This window comes from Lynx canadensis, chromosome C1 (assembly GCF_007474595.2).
Source record: "Lynx canadensis isolate LIC74 chromosome C1, mLynCan4.pri.v2, whole genome shotgun sequence".
Classification (NCBI taxonomy): Eukaryota; Metazoa; Chordata; class Mammalia; order Carnivora; family Felidae; genus Lynx; species Lynx canadensis.
This window is the reverse complement of record NC_044310.1, coordinates 131,439,199-131,459,093: the sequence shown is the minus strand read 5'-3', so window position 1 is coordinate 131,459,093 and position 19,895 is coordinate 131,439,199. Positions and strand designations below refer to the sequence as shown.

General features: G+C 35.3%; 1 protein-coding gene across 1 annotated transcript; it reads left to right on the top strand.

Moving 5' to 3' along the window:
• Window positions 1-2,269: 2,269 nt before the first annotated feature.
• Window positions 2,270-9,328, top strand: LOC116738219 (low-density lipoprotein receptor-related protein 1B-like). The gene is made up of 3 exons (XM_032594107.1): window positions 2,270-2,417; window positions 4,211-4,582; window positions 9,312-9,328. The coding sequence occupies exons 1-3, from the start codon at window positions 2,270-2,272 to the stop codon at window positions 9,326-9,328; spliced, it is 537 nt and encodes a 178-aa protein (XP_032449998.1).
• The last annotated feature ends 10,567 nt before the right edge of the window (window positions 9,329-19,895 follow it).

Below are 19,895 nucleotides of genomic sequence, written 5' to 3'. Positions count from 1 at the left end.
ATTTTGACACAGTGATTGATTAGTCATTTTAGGAGCATTATTAAAACTTTTTCCTTAAAAAGTTAAATGGAGCAACAAATTTGGCCTCCCAGTTATTTTATTTTTTAATACAATGAGAATCTCCATTAAAGTTTAAAAATCTTAACTTTAATGAAAACATAGATTTTTTATGGCTATTTCAACCTATAGCTAACCAATAAAATGCTAGTTGGATTTCTTGTACGAAGTTTTCCCTTTCTAATTATAGACCATATAAATATGAACGAAAGCTTCTTCAGGATTAATATACTTGGAATTCTAGCCACACCTTCTTTTTCATCTGGTTGTGAAAGTCCAGCACATTTATTTTATACAGCATTTCCATGAAAAAAATCAACTTTTAAAATAAATCAAAACAATATGCGTAAAGGGAATACATATATTTTTATGTAGTTTAAGTATCTTTTTATGGATAAATAATACATTTGAGTGGATACAAAATATGAATGTACATCTTTGATTTTTCTATATGCAACCTCATTTTCTCATGTATGATCACTCATATATACGTATTCAAATATGCACAAAATACGCATTCATTGTTGCCTGGATGAATCAATGATTGCCATATTTTTCTAAATTCTAATCACTGCTGTTTCCTGACAGCTAAATAAAAACTTCAGTGGACATAATTTCAAAAGAATGGATCCTGTTTATCTGAAAGCATGGATTTTGTATTGTAATATAAATATTATGTATGCTGAACGAATGAGCAAAAGAAAGCATGAATAATATGCCTTCTGTTTTTCTACATTTAGTTTTTTGACATGTTTTATTTCAGCATACTCTGGATTTTCTTTCTGTATTTCATTTTCTTCCATGTTCCATTTTGTATTACGTGATTACTATAATAGGAATATCTGCTTTTGTATGAATCTATGTTTTATGATTGCTTCACAAGATAACTTACAAAATTCAAATTAGAATGGTTACATTTATCAGTGTAATTGGACAGAACTGAAATTATAGTGCATTCATATATATATTAATAAATATTTATCTTCCACTAATTTTTATTTTAAAATTTTTCTAATTTCCTAGTGCTGTAGGTATAATAGTAGATGAAAATGAGAAAAGATCACAGTCCTCATTGAGCTTATTGTCCAATGAGGGCAAAAAAACATTAATGAAAATAACACTGTAAAGAAATATAAGAACTATAACACTGTAAATTTCACTCTAATCCATGCAGAGTATAGGGTAAAATAATCAGAACACAGAAGAATTTTTGAGGGAAATGATGTTTGCAATGGGAACAAGAGCAAATGAGGCAAACAGGTTGGAGAAGAGCATTTCAGACAGGGAGTAGCCTATGCAAAGTATTTTGGAGGGATTTTGAATCCATCCTTGTGATTTCTATGAATCGTTAAATATTTTTTAAAATAAAAAAATTCTTTTTCACAAATATAAACACATGGATGTGGATTTCTAAAATATATTATTTTTGTTCTATTGGTATGAATGTCACTGCTTTATTGTTAATAATATGGGTTTTTTTTGTATTTATCTGCATATTACTATAAATCAACAATTTCATTTCAGCTATTTGTTCTGGACTGAATGGGGACAGATGCCCTGCATTGGAAAAGCTCGCTTAGACGGCTCCGAGAAGGTTATCCTTGTAAGCATGGGAATAACATGGCCAAATGGTATCTCCATTGACTATGAGGTGTGTTGGATTTCTTAAGTATTTAAAGCGCATTAACTGCCAACTTGCATTAATCCACTCTTAGTGTTCTCTTATTTTTTTAATAAACCACTTAATCCAAAACAGCTTGTAACATTACTTTTCAATCGATCTTTAGGAAAACAAATTGTACTGGTGTGATGCTCGTACAGACAAAATAGAAAGAATTGACCTTGAGACTGGAGGTAATCGTGAGATGGTGCTGTCAGGGAGCAATGTGGATATGTTTTCAGTTGCGGTCTTTGGGGCTTACATCTACTGGTCTGACAGGTAATTTATTTTTTCATAAGTATTTGAGTCTCAAAATGTTATTTCAGTGCCAGTTGCTTTACCCTTGTAGGATTAGCCATTCCCTAGCAAGGGCACAAAAAGGATCTCACAAAGCCATGTGATTTCCACAGAAAGTCAGGCACTCTTGCTATTCCAGGCTCAAGCGTTTCAATGTCACAGACTAAAGTTGGTTTCTTTCCCCTTCTGCTTGGCCATCTGTTATCTTCAGTTTAAATAACTGGCTTGATGTGAATTACTTAAAGATTGTTGATCATGTATGTCCAACTTTTTGTCAGAGCACATGCCAACGGGTCCATCAGAAGAGGCCACAAGAATGATGCCACAGAAGCCGTAACCATGAGAACAGGTCTTGGAGTCAACCTGAAGGAAGTTAAAATCTTTAACCGAGTAAGAGAAAAAGGTCAGCATTCTTGTAAAATAAATATATCTTACGTTATTTCTCTCCTTTTTAAAAAATATTAATCAAAGTTAGAGATTCTTATATGAATCCAAAACCTCAAAACTGTATTTTTTAACATCTAATTTCCTATAAAAATCATACAGTAGTCTAATGAAATGAATACACAATAGTTCATACATAGATAGTTTTGCCTTAGACAGTGTATTTATATGGACATGTTATATGCCTGGCATGCCTTCAGTATAGGTTTGGGCTAAGTAATGTAGAAAATCTTGGTAAATATACATACTCGACAAGAAAATACAAAGCACAATTAGGATATTAGAGAGTAAAAGTTGTCAAAGCTACGTATTTTGGGTTATGGTTTAATATATAAAGTGATATGGCTTCAGAAGTTTGCTATTGGTGTGAAATATTTCTGAAGTCATCAATCCCTTAAAATATGTTTTTTGAAACTGATATAAATGTGGTTTGGATTTTTTTTTTTAATTTACCTCAATTAAGTGTCCATTTTATGTCATTAAATATCCATATTAATGTCCATTAAAATAAATTGTAATTAATTTTCTTGACATCAAAGGAATGTATAATAATTTTATAGTTGATGATGGATTCATGGAAGAAAATCAGCTGTATGGAGCAATCTTGATAGTATATTACATCTTCACTCAAAACTGAAGTAAAGGGGCGCCTGGGTGGCGCAGTCGGTTAAGCGTCCGACTTCAGCCAGGTCACGATCTCGCGCTCCGTGAGTTCGAGCCCCGCGTCAGGCTCTGGGCTGATGGCTCGGAGCCTGGAGCCTGTTTCCGATTCTGTGTCTCCCTCTGTCTCTGCCCCTCCCCCGTTCATGCTCTGTCTCTCTCTGTCCCAAAAATAAATAAAAACGTTGAGAAAAAAAAAATTAAAAAAAAAAAAAAACTGAAGTAAAAACTTATGCTTAATATACTTAGGAGGTTAGGTACATTGGCACTGTAAATTTCTTTGATAGCTTTCATATTTCATAGACACAGATTTTAAAGCAGTGCACTGTTTGTGGGGAACTCAGTTCATGTTTTGAGAAAATTGTTATTTGTGCCAAAGATTACAGTACATGAAACCTATTGCAATCTCAGCATCAAGTTTCAAAAAAGAGATATACACTTAACTGGCTGATTACAAGAAAAATGTAATGCTTTTATTTAGATGATAATTAGAGCAGAAGAATGCAGTCTTTTAAATCAGAAATCCAGCATTTAAACTGGTGTGAAAAAAGTCAGTATTTTATAGTATTTGACTTTTTTACTGACCAGTATTAAGAATAATAATAATAAAAAATAACAGACTATTCAACATTATTTTTAAAAATATTTCTGTAAGAGGGCTGCCTGAGTGGCACAGTCAGTTAAGCGACTCTTTTTTTTTTTAATGTTTATTTATTTTTGAGAGAGAGAGTGACACAGAGTGTGAGCAGGGGAGGGGCAGAGAGAGAGGGAGACAGAATCTGAAGCAGGTTTCAGGCTCTGAGATGTCAGCACAGAGCCTGATGCAGGGCTGGAAGCACGAACCATGAGGCCATGACCTGAGCCAAAGTTGGACACTTAACTGACTGAGCCACCCAGGCACCCCTAAGTGACTCTTGTTATTAGCTCAGGTCTTGATTTCAGGATCGTGAGTTAAAGCCCTCCACTGGGCTCCATGCAGCGCATGAAGCTTACTTTAAACATTTTTTTTCTGAAAGAAAAATCATTTGAAAACAAAATAAAAAACCAAACATATATGTTTGTATATGTGTGTGTCTTTTTTTTCCTATTTAGGGACCAATGTTTGTGAAAAGGACAATGGTGGATGCCAGCAACTTTGTCTTTATCGAGGAAATTCTCGGAGAACTTGCACTTGTGCCCATGGATATTTAGCAGAGGATGGAGTTACTTGCCTAAGGCATGAAGGCTATTTGCTATATTCAGGGAGAACAATATTAAAAAGTATACATCTTTCTGATGAAACCAATTTAAATTCACCAATAAGGCCATATGAAAATCCACATTATTTTAAGAATGTCATAGCCTTGGCTTTTGACTATAATCAAAGAAGAAAAGGTACCAACCGAATCTTTTACAGCGATGCACACTTTGGAAATATACAGCTTATTAAAGATAACTGGGAAGACAGACAAGTAATCGTTGAAAGTAAGTACAATATTTTTTTAAGTACTTTGGTGAAAATGAGTATCATTTGCATTAGCAGAGAAATTAGAATGGTAATTGTATGTAGTAATTACATTTTTTTGAGTTTATATTCAAGAATAATGCACCTATGTTATCTGATCTGCTGAAAGTCAAAGAAGCAATTAACTGTTAGCATGTACAGTATGTATATTATGATTATTAGTTTCTAATCATGGATCTTTCAATATAATCCTTGACAGTGTCTTTTTGTATGTATATCAAAATTCATGGAAATTTTTTTTCAGTATAAAACTATACTAATTTTATTTTCTTCTTCTGGGTGAAATTATATCTTTAGGAATATCTGCCTAATTTTATTCAGTGAATTGTATTTTCTCAAACAAATATCAGAGATTATTATTTGTGTGTGTGTGTGTGTGTATAGTAGTGTTGAGAAAATGTTAGTAAATAAATACTATTTTAAAGTATTTTTATATTTTAAGGGACATATTCATTCAAGCAAAATATTGTTATTTATGTAGTTTATTGTTTTATATTTGTATTGTTTATTCATATAGGTATTCATATTGTTTAGAGAAACATCTTTCCTGCCATCCACCTTTCAACAAGGATGATCTTCACATTCCTGATATAACCTCTTGCTTTTCTCTCTGTGTGATTTTCATATATCCCTCACTTTTCCAATTTCATTATAGTTGAAGACAATCCTTTTCATTACTTTTTAAATTGTAAAATAATGCATAAATTAATTGTATTCAAGTAAAATAGATTTAAAAACTAAATTTCTGCCTTATCACTGCAACATCAATTCCATTTACTTACCCATAACAGCAGTCATGTCTTCAGAACTTTTTTCATGTAATGTGTATCTCATTTGTAATTACAAAATTGAATGATACTATATGCATTATTCAGATTTTTTATATATATACCTTGAAAAGTTTTTATTTCCTATTTAAGACTGTATCTAATTCTTTTGAAAGCCTGTGCCTATTTTACACTAAATATAAACTAATCATTTTGTTCTGATAAACATTTATTTCTGGTATTTCATCATTACCTACAATCTCAAAATGAACATTTGTGCATATAAATATTTTTATTCACATATGTGAGTATTTCTTTAGCATAGAATCCTAGAAATAGAATTGCAGAATCAATCAGTATTTATTTTAATTTTTAGCTGGTCAAATTCCTGCCAAAAAGACCATACCAGTTTCTATTTTCATCAAACGTATATGAAAAGGCTTATTGTCTCACACTGTTTTCAACAATAATTTCATAATTTTTATTAATTTATGACTATCTAATTTGTAAGAAAAGTCAACTTATATTAATATACCTGATAGCTAGTGAAATATAACATCTACTATATGTTTACTCATTTAAATGTAAGTATAAATATGGTCAAACTTATTATACATTGCCACACAATGCAATGCCTAACATTCTGCTAGGCCACTATTTGTTTATTCAAATCTTACTCAGATTTTCCAAATTAGTTCAAACATATACTTGTATAAATATATATTATCATTTCTTTATTCTCTAGGTTACTACACTTATTGATAATTTCATACCAGTTGTAAATTACAGAACGTGCCAATATGCCATTTTGGGGTGTGTGTGTGTGTGTGTGTGTGTGTGTGTGTGTGTGTGTTTGAAAAAGAGAGAGAGACAGAGGGAGGGAGATAATGCAACTGTAACAATATTGATCATAAAATACAGACATATTTGAGATTTATCAACTCAGTATATGTATAGGAAGTTTAGATTATACTACTACTCTAGTCCTCCGTTTCTTCTAGACTGATACAGTTCAGAGTTGAAAGTGCTTGCATTGTATCCACAATATATTAATTAACTTATTAATTCATTTTCTATGCTTCAGAATTTTTGTCAGGTATTCTGGTTATAAAGTTGAATACCAGCCCATAGGCCTTTAGAAGCCACAGTTTCAGAAGAGACTGCAAATAAACATTGAAATTCAGTAGAAGCCACAAGATACTAAAAGACTAGAGAATTAAAAAAAAACAAACAAACAAACAAACAAAAAAACTGTTTGGGGAAGACTATAAGATGCCACTGACCTGAGTTGAGGAAACTTAAAAGATCAATAGAAACCTATTAGTAGACTGGGGCAGGTAGAGGAGGAGAGGAAGAAAAAATAATTCTAGACCTGTGGTCCTCAAGTGTGGTTTCCTGGGGACTCCTGATAGGTGTTTGAGGAGTCTAAGAGATCAATAGTATTTTCATAATAATACTAGATAATTGCCTTTCCACAGAATTGACCTTTGCATTGATGGTGTGAAAGCAGTGGTGGCCAAACTGCTGACAACTTAGTGCTAATCAAAGCAATGGCACTAAACTGTATTAGTAGTCATTGTATTTTTCAATGCTGCTTAATAGCAGAGAAAAAAAAAGCCTGTTTCACTTAAGAACATCCTTAAAGAGAGTAAAACATTTTTATTTTATTAAATCCTGATCCTACAGTACACATCTCTTTATTAGTCTATGTGATGAAATACACATAGGACACTTTTGCTGCATTCTGAACTTCATTGGCTGCCTAAAGGAAACCAAGTATTTGTGTGATTATTTGGGTCCATGCTTCTTTTAAGGAACACCATGCTTTACTTGAAAGAGTGAGGAACATATAGTCTATGGTTATTCAAACCTTGGTGTGTAGCAGACATTTTCTAAAGAACGAATACAATGAGTCTGTCACTACAAGGAAAATGACTTCCAATATCTGCTGCAAATAATAGAAATCAAGCTTTCATGTAAAAGTTACAATTCCAGAGGATTTGTATCGAGTACAGTAAGCTTGATGACTTCCCAGTGCTTAAAGGCTTTTCTGATGATATGGGTGTTGGTATTATTGAGCTAATTTTTTGCACAATGAAATGTGTCAACAGATATGCTTAACTTAGGGAACCAATATTTTTCAAATGACATGATAAAAAAGTCATGAATGGGTAAATGATCCATTCAAAGTGTAGGATGGACCAATGGATTTTAATATGATAGAGTATGAAAAGTTCACCAGTATGGTTTCTGATTCCACACTGAAGCTAAGCTTTAAGTAACTACCACTTGTTATGTGTTAGTAGAGTGTGAAAGAATATCTAGAATTATCTGAAAAGGCTACTAAAACACCTTTCTCTTCCAACTTCATAGCTGTGTGAGGCTGGATTTTCTTCACATACTTCAACTAAAACAACCTAACAGGAAAAGAAGCCGGTGTGTGAACCTAGCTGTCTTCTAGTAATCCAGAAACTAAACAGACTTGTAAAATTTTAAAACAGTATTCCGTTCTCATTTAAAACAATACAGGCGTGCCTGGGGGGCTCAGTTGGTTAAACATCTGACTCTTGATTTTGGCTCAGGTCATGATTTCAGTCATGAGATTGAGCCCCACATCGCACTCCACACTGAGCCTAGAGCCTGCTTGGGATTCTTTCTGTCCCTTTCTCTCTGCCTCTCTCTCACACTCTGTTTCTCAAAATAAGTAAATAAACCTTAAACAAAATAAATTAAACAATACAGGTATTTTCTTAGAAGGTGTTAGTTATATTAATATGCAGTCAATTCATTTGTGTTTTACAAGATGAATTGAAATTTACAAATTAAATTTTACAAATTTACAAATTATAAGAGGTTAATATATATTTAAGACAAAATTTTTAGTTTAAATTTCTAATATGGTAAATAAATATGATGCAAATCACACAAAATTTCTTTCAAGTCCTCAATTTTTAAGATAGTAAAAGTTCTCAGAATGAGAAGTTTCCAAACTACTCTTCTAGAATAAGTGTTCAGAAAATTTTTATTTTTTTAAAAGGTTATTTATTTATTTTGAGAGAGAGAGAGCTAGCTGGGGAGAGGCAGAGAGAGGAGAGAGAGCGAATCCCAAGCTGGCTCCTTGCTGACAGCATGGAGCCTGATGTGGGGCTTGAACTCATTAATTGTGAAATCATGACCTGAGCCGAAACCTAGAGTCAGACGCTTAACTGACTGAGCAACCCAGGAACGTCCAAGCTCAGAAAATCTTTAGTACAAAGACAGGGTAGACAAGGAATCACATATCATTTAGTGTGATTAGAATGTGGATTATGTGGCATAAATTGGTGTGAGATGAAGATAAAGTCCTAGGGAGGGTGCCAATAATGAAAGATTTGATCTGCCAATATAAGGAGCATTAAAAAAAGTTTAGGCATGCCAGGTCAGTCAGTTAAGCATCCGACTTCAGCTTAGGTCAGGATGTCACAGTTGGTGAGTTTGAGACCCGCATCGGCTCTCTGCTGATGGAGCCTGGAGCCTGCTTTGGATTCTGTGTCTTCAGCTTTCTCTGCCCCTACCCAGCTTGTGCTGTCTTTCTTCCAAAAATAAACATTAAAAAAATAAATAAATAAAAATACAAATAAATTTTAAAAAGTTTATTGAGATACAATTTATACACCATACAATTCACCCATTAAAAGTACACAACTGAATAGTTTTTGGTGTATTACATTACATTTTTAATTTTTTAAATTAGGTAATATATATTATGCATAATATATAATACATATATAATAAAATTCGCCATTTCAACTATTTTTAATTGTACAATTCAGTGCAATTAGATTCTTAATATTGTGCAATCATCATGACCATTTCCAAAATCTTTTTATCACTTCAAATAAAATTCTGTTTAAAAGTTACTCCCCATTCCTTTTCCCCATAGCCCCTAGTAACCTTTGATCTGCTTTCTTTCTTTATAAATCTGCCTATTTTAGGTATTTCATGTTAGTGTAATGACACAATATTTTACCTTATATATGTGTCTTATGTCACTTAGTATAATGTTTTCAAGGTTCATTCATGTTACAGCATGAATCAAACTCATTCCTCTTTTTGTGCCTGAATAATCTTTTATTGTATATATAAACCATATTTTGTTTATCCTTTCATTTCGTTTGCAGACACTTGGTTTCTTTCTACTTTTTGACTATTGTAGAAATGCTGCAATGAACACTGATGTACTAATATCCAAGATAAGTAGTTTTGGTTTTATTAGTAGATGAAGGGAAAACATTTGTGTTATAAGGTATACATACACTAGGCTTTTGTTTTATGATGATAAGTCTGGCTGTGCTATGTTCAGTAAAGTTCAATGGTCATGTCTGAAGGCTAAGATGACTTAAGAGTATAGATCCTTTTAGAACATTGGTAAATGAAACTGAAAGCATATTAAAGTGTACATGCAACCAAACCATTCTACTCCTGCCTCCTAAAATCAAAGCAATTAAAACCAGTAGCATTTTCTTGGCTGAAAGTGTTAAGGCACATGGAAGAAGTGAAACAAAATAGCTGGGAGTTGGAAATCAGTCAAGTTGGGATTCAGATCCCACTTTGCTTTTATTTACTATGTGATACTGTCAGTTTCCTCACCTCCGAAATGGGAAACCAAATCATAGTTTTTTTGCGTGTGGAGGTTTTATAAGAAAGGGTATGCACAAAACTTACAATCAAGCCTAATTTTATTTAAAACTTTGTGTTACTGTATTTGTGATACATTTGTGGATTATTTAAGATAATTATCCTCTAAATTATTTTTAGAATATGTGTTAGAGTTGTTAAACAATCAGAAATAATTATAATAATTACAGATATGAGGTAGTGTATTAAGGTCAGACTAGAATTTAAAAATTAAGATTAGTTTACGTGGATAATTCACATAAACTTCTCTAAATACTCTCCTTACACCACCCCATCCCCACTAAGAAGTTGCTAATTTGTTTAACCATTGCAATCCTCTCTTAAAGTTTTGTAGGAGAATTTATAGTTTGATTTGCCAGACCAGAAAATAAAAACAACAAACAAAGCAAAACAATTCCCTCCCCCAAAAGAGTTACTGGTAGACAAGTATACACAAATGAGATGCAAAGTTCGTTTTTGTCTTGGTATTGCATTTTAATAATTCTGGAATAATGCATTTCGTCTTGTTACATCTTTTACCACATATAAAAAGAAAAAAAAAACTTAATGGCAACATGATGAAGTATTTAAAGATATCAAAAGCAGTGATAGGGCTGCAGCTGCTGTGAAGGGCTGCTGGGCTGAGGGTGCTGATCCTTCTCAGTTGCTTTCCTTCTCTGCGTGGGGTGAGCAGGTCTCGGGGTCCTGGCCCAGCCCTGTTGTGGGTAGGCTACTGTGAGAAGTGCAGGACCTATGGCACTCCTGGCATGGTCACTTCTCCAGTCCGTCTGCTGGGTGGGCATCGCCCGGCCCATTACAGCTTGACTGCTGAGCAGAACAGGCGTGGCTGGAGCACCTGCCTGTCCTAGTTGTAGCTCAGGGTGCTCACCTTGCCCTTGCATCTTGTCTCCTTAGCTAAAGAGCTCAAGAATTGCATCCCTCCCAGTTGTGGTTTGGTGTCTCCATGGGGTTAATTGCCATGCAAACTTGCCCACACTGGTTACAGCACTGGGTAGGCAGAGCATTCCCTCTGGTGCTAGCAGGCTAAAGGTAGAGCACCAAAAATAGTGCTTGTCGACTCTGTCAACAGCAAGTTATGATGAAATTTCAAAAGTGGAATCTTTCAGGGCTTTTGTCCCTGGATAAAGTCCCTACAGTTTCCTCTGTCTCCAGCAGCGACTTTAAATTAGTAAGTGGGTCTCTCTCACTTATGGTCTAGGCAATTTTCAATCTGTTTTGCCCAGATTCTCGGGGTGAGTGGCTTTTCTTGCAACTCCTTTAAGAGTCAGATCTCCCTCTCCTGTAATTCTGTGATTCTACTCATCTTAATCCTCATTGATTTTTAAAACCAGACATTTTAGGGGCTTATCTTTCTGGTGATAGCCCCCAGGGTCAGAGTTCCTGATGAAGGACATAATTTATTCACTCCTTGGGGAAGTGTTCTGTATTTTGGGCATCATCATTGTGATTGGGAAGTCACCTCACTGCTGGGTTAGGGTCCCAGAGGACGTGGTTTTTCTGCCACTCTTACTCTTCTCAATGCATCTTGTGTGTGTGTGTGTGTGTGTGTGTGTGTGTGTGTGTGTGTGTAGGTGCTATTCATCTAGTTCTCAGGTCCTTATCAGAGAAAAATGATTTCATAACTAGCTGTAATTTTGTTGTGTCCTGGGAGGAGGTGAATTCAGGGTTTTCCTACAATACCATCCTGAACCCTCTTCCTTCATAATGATTATATATATAGTTTTTTTCAAGACTACTGGTGGTAATATGCCTTGCTTTTAAACTATATTTTATTGGAAATATCTTTTTCCTTTATTTTTTTAAAAATTTTTTAAATGTTTATTTATTTTGGGGAGGGGGGGCGTGAACATGAGCAGGGGAGGGGTAGAGAGCAAAGGAGACACAGAAACCAAAGCAGGCTCCAGGCTCTGAGCTGTCAGCACAGAGCCTGATGTGGGGCTTGAACCCACGAACTGTGTGTTCATGACCTGAGCTGAAGTCGACACAACCGACTGAGCCACCCAGGTGCCCCTTTTTTATTTCTTTTAAATGAGCTAGTTCCATATCCTTTTATGAGTGCCTAAACATTCATTTGATTATGTTAATTTTTCTTTTTTGTTTTAAATGTTTCTATATTTATTTTGAGAGAGAGAGAGAGAGAGAGAGTGTAGGAGCAGGGATGGGGGAGAGAGGGAGAGAGAAAGTCTCAAGCAGGCTCCATACTCAGCCTGGAGCCTGACACTGGGCTCAGTCTCATGACTGTGAGATCACTACCTGAGCTGATAGCAAGAGTTGAATGCTCAACCAAGTGACCCACCCAGGTGCCCCATTTTATGTTAATTTTTCTATTTGCAATTTCAAAGGCTAAAAAAAACTGTCAGCTGTTAAAAAGTATTTATTTTTTATTTGCTTGGTATATATCATATAAAAATTCATTCTCAAAATGTGGGGATCTTAGCTACTCAACTTTTTCAGATTTTATAAAATAAATACTTTCAGTCATATTTATTAGCTTGCAGCAATTTTCAGATTACCTATTAAGATAATTGCAAATGTTGGAAATACATAAAGGAGCATTGTTTTATTGTACATTGAAATTACAAAGGTTAAGAAACAGGTAAGAATGAAGGATGAATGTTCTGTGTAGGGAGTCAGCAAGTGCTGAGGCAAGGGATAATTTTTATGCTCCAGTGGAAGACAGAGAATAACATGATTGATTATGGAGAGCAAAATCTAGAGTTAATCATGATTAGTGCAGAGAAGAAGAGAACATGGGATTTCCTCCTCATTAAGTTGCAGGATGTAAATTGGTGCTCAGTATGGCTTCCATGAATTCATAATTTCTTAAAATATTAGACTCTCTCCAAGAAGATGGCCTATGTCAGGTTGGGGAGGAAACAATTTTTACTATATCCTCTTGGGATTTTCTCAGTGAAATGTGAATTCAACTCATAGAAAACAGCTTATCACGAAAAAAAAGAAGGCATAAAAATTTTTGTGTAATGTTAATTTTTATGAGTACATGGAGGACTTCACAGAAAAGAAGTAAAGACCCAAAAGAAACAGAGTCAGGGGTTTATATACCATTTTAACAAAGGGTGATCAATTGCAGAGATGTAGCTAAATGACAACAACAAAAAACAACCACAAAAAAAAAGGAATTAGGGCTTCTAGGGAAAGTAAATTGTGGGAGGATAAATATATGGGGGAAACTAATGGAAGATAATGTTTTTTTTAGTAAGATGTTGTTTATGTTGACTCATTTTGGTGCTATCTCCAACTCCTGTGATAATGATAGTTATTCCCTCCCTAGAATCATGGAAGGGATACCTTCATGAAGGAAAATTTATGTCCTGTTATTAAGTAGATAGGGGGAGGGTAGCAAGCTTTTCCTGTATCCACTGTTTCTCAGTTGCCTTCAGCTCACAATAACCCTATGTGATAGTAGTATGATTTGGGGTGGCATATTCTGATCCCCTTCATAGGCATGATGGTCCTAAATGTCTTTTACCCTACAATATTGAAAAAGACCAGATCCCTATAGGGCACTGGCATATCTGAATAAGAGACATTGGAACCACAGGTAGAAGCTCCTTAATATGAGGAGCAGAAAAATTCATGAGGAACATTATGTTAGAGACAGAAAAATTCTGAGTCATGTGTAGAACATATCCCTGAAGTTCTGTAGGGTCAATATTATGTGTGGTCCAGATCTTGGAGGCAGCGAAGGGACAGGGGACCTCAGGAGCACTCAGTTATCAGTATTAGGATTATTCATAGAGTCAGAGCTTCCCAATTTTTCGTGAATGTGTCAGAATAGCTGACGGCAATAGATGGAGTAGAAGGCAATACTAACATTTTTCTGTTGAGAAGTCAGTCTTAATAAAACAGGAAGCTGAAAAGTTTTCTGTAAACGTACTCAGGCTCAGGGGACTTCCCTAGTTAGATCGTATTAGTTGGTCTGACAAAGATTCTGTTTGCAGAATTACAAACATGCTGGATCATGCCAATGTGGAAGAGAGGACCTTTGCTTATTATAAAACTTGAACTTTGAAATCTATAGTGGGCCCTCAAGCTGTTATAGTTTATGATTTTGATTAGGAATAGAGGGAAGGAATAAGAGGAAACTGGCAAGCTCGTGCATCTGCCGTAGGATATCACACTTAAAAAGATACTAGGTGGACTTGGGAAATAGTGATTCACATATGAATTAACATCCCAATATAGGATCACTACCAAATGAATTCTCAGTAGGTGAGTGAGTAGATACTGAGATTAATAATCCTTGATCAGAGGGATCAGGGATAGATGGGTCAGTCAGTTAAGCGTCCGACTTATCAGGCTCAGCTCATGATCTCACGGCTTGTTGGTTCAAGCCCCACATCTGGTTCTACACTGATAGTACAGAGCCTGCTTGGGTTTCTCTCTCTTTCTCTCTCTCTCTCTCTCTCTCTCTCTCTCAAAATAAATAAATAAACTTAAAACATCCTGGATCAGAGTCATTTCTGTATTATATGTCAGTTTAAACTTAATTACATTTATTTCTTTTTTAATCCCTATTCTAGGAGTAGAGATTTGTGTATATCAATTAGCTTTGATTAATAACAAACCATCCCAGAATTCAGTGTCTTTAAACAACAACTGCTTATTTATCCCACTATTCTATGATTGGCTGATGATTCTTCTAATCTCTGGTCAGCCTCAGATCACATGGCAGCTGGATGATCTAGGACGGCTTCCCTCATATGTCCAGCAGCTGGCATGCTGTATTCTGGATTTTGGGCCACTAGTCTCTCTGTTATTCAGCAGGCTAGCTTGGGATGGTCCCGTGGTTCTCAGAAATGGCTGACCTCAATGCACAAATATTTTACAAGCCATATGTACTGATGTCTCATTGGTCAAGGAAATTCACAGCCAAGTCCAGATTCAGAGGATGGGGAAATAGAGTCACACTGATGGGTGGAACTGCAAAGGGGCTACACACATACATGGAGGAGGAGAATTTGCAACTTCTGTAATCAGCACAGTTGTGTAAGTGATTATTAGCTTATCTCCAGAACCTCCCGAATAATACAATGAAATTTCGCCTATTTTTTAAAACTCTTTTCTGTTTTATCTGTTATATAATGTTTCTTGAGAACCAATAGTGGACGATGACAATAATATCTGGCTTTATCTAGGAGCTAGAAATCAATATATCTTTTATGGTGAAGAAATAAAATGAGATAGGAAAGGATTATCTATTGAGAAAAAGATAGAACAAAACTATGGGTTAGTGTATTTTATGACACTGAATTGATTTTTTCACTTTCAAGAGTATAAACTTGTTTATATTTAGCTCAAAAATGCTCATTTTTTTAATAAGTCCCTTGTGATTAGTTATTATTAAGTCGCTTTAATTGTCCCACATCTCTGTGTAAGCAATGTGACTGAAAAATTTATTTACTTGTTTATTTATTTGTTTGAAAGAGAAGAAATATTTGTAGTTTTGACTTGAATGAGAAAGTTGTAAATGGCACCTAGGGAAAAAGAAATCTGTGATGTAGTGTTAGAAGAGGAATATTTTGGGGCGCCTGGGTAGCTTAGTCAGTTAAGCGTCCAACCTCGGCTCAGGTCATGATTTCATGGTGTGTGAGTTTGAGCCCCATGTCAGGCTCTATGCTGACAGCTCAGAGCCTGGAGCCTGCTTCTGGAGCCTGGAGGGATTCTGTGTCTCCCTCTGTCTCTGCACCTCCCCCACCTCAAAAATATACACTAAAAAAAAAAGAAGAGGCGTTTTTCATAGGAAGCAATAAAAGTATACGTATTAGAACTTTTCAGGGCGCATGGGTGGCTTGGTCGGTTAAGCATCCGACTTCAGCTCAGGTCATGATCTCGCGGTCCGTGAGTTCGAGCCCCGCGTCCGACTCTGTGCTGACAGCTCAGAGCCTGGAGCCTGTTTCAGATTCTGTGTCTCCCTCTCTCTCTGCCCCTTCCCTGTTCATGCTCTGTCTCTCTCTGTCTCAAAAATAAATAAACGTTAAAAATTCAAAAAAAAAAAAGAAATTTTCTTTCCTCTTGAGAGGTTTATGGTATGAATTCAGCAGATGAAATCAATGTATGGTGAATTATAAGTAACACTTTGAGGGACTGGTTGATGAATTCAGAATTCCTAAGGAAACAATAGAGCACCTGCAGAAATAGGCAAGGTCACAAGTGAATCCAGGGTTCCTCTTGAAAGATGATTATAATTTGTAGGAGTAAAGTTACCTATAATTATTTGAAAGGGAAGATATTTCAATTTCATGTACACATTAAAATGTGCTCATTTTGTTTTGCTTATAATACAAAAGTAAACAAAATTTACCAGAAATCAAGAAGTATTATTTGCATATTCAGCTTGCCACTCTGATCTTTTTAGTATAGCATATATGGTTAAAAATGTTGAGAGAGAAAATGTTAAAAGAATTTATACTAAAACAAACCATTACCTGAATATAGATTTCTTATGACAGAAATTCAGGTACATATTTTTCTTCATAGAATTTTAAAGCTTTAAAAATGACATAAGTAAAGACATAAATTCCAAAATTTTTCATTGTTAGCCTTATTTGCAACACCTATGAAAATGCAGTAAATGGCTTAGATTATCACTCTTGCACAGTAGCAGACTCAATAATACTTCATGACATATTCAAATTAATGATGATGTTGCAAACCTCATTAAGTTTAAAAACATTTTTAATGTTTATTTTTTTAAGAGAGAGAGAGAGAGAGACAGAGAGACAGAGTGCGAGTGGGGGAGGGACAGAGAGATTGGGAGACAGAATCTGAAGCAGGCTCTGGGCTCTGAGCTGTCAGCACAGAGCCCAACACGGGGCCTGAACTCATGGACTGCGAGATCATGACCTAAGCCGAAGTTAGATGCTTAACTGACCAGCCATGTAGGCACCCCCTCATTAAATTTTTAAGATTTCTACAAAGTATGGGTACCTAGGTGGCTCAGTCAGTTGGTCATCTGTGTTCAGCTCAGGTCATGATCTCATGGTCCATGAGTTCAAGCCCTGCGTCAGGCTCTGTGCTGACAGCTCAGAGCCTGGAGCCTGCTTCAGATTCTGTCTCCCTCTCTCTGCCCCTCCCCCCTCATACTCTGTCTCTCTCTCACTCTCAAAAGTAAATAAACATTAAAAATTTTTTCAAAAAAAAATTTCTACAAAGTAGAATTTTCAGTGTATAGTTCTATGTTTTATTGACATGTTGATAAAGCTAAGTGTTAACCAGTATTGTCCTCCAACCAGGTACCATGGTTCCTTTCATTTCCTTAGGCAATTTACACTCAATGGTCTTTCTTCTTCTTTTGCTTTCCTCTTAGACAATCTTTCTTTACAGCCATGGCATTTTTATGCCTCAATGCATGCCTTAACACACTTAAAAATCTCCCCATAATTTTTGATAACATGTTTTGACCTTGTTCTTTGTTTTCACTTTCCACTATTAAGTTGACAACAGCCTGGGTCTGATTGCTTCTGGGACATAGTGTTTCTTCTCCTTCTGAACACAATCTGATTACACTACATCCAGCCTATTCTAACGTATCTGTTAACCTGTTTTACTATCTTTATCCACATTATAATTATTATCCTACATTTCCACTGCACACTTCCATTACTTCTCTATTGACCATTCTCATTTTTTTTCCTAAACCTGGACTAAGAGATAAGTCATGTATTGGTGTCCCTATCACTTTCCTAAACCATCAAATGCTGCTTTCTATGTTTTCGGTTTCTGAATGTATAGGTGCAGTTCCTGCAGAAACTTTCTCCCTACTCATGGGTATATTTTCCCTTTTAAAGAGCTCAATCATTGTGATGATTCATACTGGTACTCTCATTATTTAATATTACCCCGATTCCAAATTTGCCAGTTTATCTCACTACTAGAAGAGCATGAAAATTCCCTTTAATATTCTTAATGTCAGCTCATAATTTAACATACCAAAGTCAGTTCCCAGCCTAAAAATGAGAACCTCTCCTATTTTTATTGTTAGTGAAATTATTACTTTTTTAAAACCAGTCAGAATCTAACCTCGCAATTATTAACTATCTCTGTTCCTCTACCCCCTAATCATTTACATTGAGTATTTTTTCTTAAGCACTGTCATCATCATAGGCCATGTTTCTATCCTTTTTCTGCCTTGATTTTCTAGAAGTTTCTACATATCATGCACAAAATGCTTTCATTGAGTTCCTCCTTAAAACACTGATTGATTCCCTATTTTCTGCATCTCAAAGTATAATCCATTACCTCTTTTCTAGGTATAATCTCAATCTAGGTGATCCATGTCACCAGAAATCTCTATGTCAAATTTACCCTTTAGTCCAGTCCTGTTCACAACATTTTTTTGTCTCATGAATATACCATATTCTTTTTCAAATTCCACATCTTTACTTATGTGGTTACATTACAATGAAAGAGACATTGTAGCCTTTCAAATGGTCTTTATTTTGGAGAATCTTTATAATTCAGCTCAAATCCCTCCATACAGTTAAGGAATGCATTTTTTTCCCCTAGAACTGCAGCCCACAGTGATTTCCTTCTTTTGAAAAACATTCAGGACTTGCCATGTGTGCTTCACATCCTTATCACCTCCTTAGTTATTACCCTATGGACTTTCCTTTGTTTCATTTTTGTCTATATGATCTCTCCAAAGAAATGTCAAGTTCTCCTAGGAAGGGTCTATTGCATATACTCTTTTCTATACCCTTTATAATCTAAAACAGTACTCATCACTTGGTAGATCATAAAAATAACTAGCTTTATTGTGAATTGGTTATGTGTTAGCCATAAAATTAGGTTGTTAAAGGACTTGTTTGAAAACTTCATTTGCAGAGTAAAAGGAATTCTGTGACTTCAATTGCTTGCCTAGTTGGACTTGAGATTAGCAGAAGGAGGGAGATTGGAGACTTAAATTTCTGTGAAAAAGTGGAAAAGGCAGTATAGGATATTGGTTAAAAGCAGAGTTTCTAACGATTCTAGAGCCAGAATATCTAGCTGAATTCAGCCTGGCCCCTTCCTTGCTTTTTCACCACTTACAGGCTGCATCCTCAGGAAATTATTTACCTCTCCTTGCCTCATTTTCCTCTTTGAGAAATAGGGATAATGCTAGTAGCAATCTCAGAGGGTTGATGAGATTCAGTGAATTAATATTTCTTGCTTAGAACAGAGTCTAGTATTTAGTCAGAACTCAATTAACATAAACCATTATGAGTGTTTGTTTTCATTTTCCTTAACTGATTCATTTTTTTTAAAACTTCATTATTATGAGGCACCTGGGTGGCTCAGTCAATTGAGCATCCAATTCTTGATTTCAACTCAGGTCATGATCTCACAGTTCATGGGATAGAGCTTCACATCAGGCTCAGTGCTGAGTGTGGAGCCTACTTGGGATTCTGTCTCCATCTCTCTCTGGCCCTCCCCTGCTCATGCTTTCTCTGTCTCAAAATAAATAAATAAACTTGTAAAAAAAATTTTTTTAAAGCTTCATTATTATAAGTTAGTAGAATCTAGCCAGCATGCAAAATGGCCACAGTAATATACAAAGATTTTGAAGTACACAGGTGATTTCTCTCTTCAAAGTTTCAAATACTATGAATAAAGAAATTAGAGGGTCCATAAGGAGAGGACCTCTATGGGTGAAAAGGACATAGGTCTCCAAAGTTCTTTAATCACCTCACAGTGTTTACTGGGCTTATACACTGGACTCTTGCATGTTCTGGACATTGTCAGAGTTTTTGTCTTGAAATTACATGACAGAAGGTTCTTGTGCTATAGTAATAGAATATGCTTATACGAGTAGCAAAAGTGCTACTTT

Excerpts from the sequence above, each read along its gene's own strand:
- LOC116738219 (XM_032594107.1), top strand. The coding sequence starts at position 2,270 with ATGTATGTCCAACTTTTTGTCAGAGCACATGCCAACGGGTCCATCAGA. Across the intron at positions 2,418-4,210 it reads TAACCGAGTAAGAGAAAAAG|GGACCAATGTTTGTGAAAAG; the intron begins GTCAGCATTCTT and ends TTTCCTATTTAG.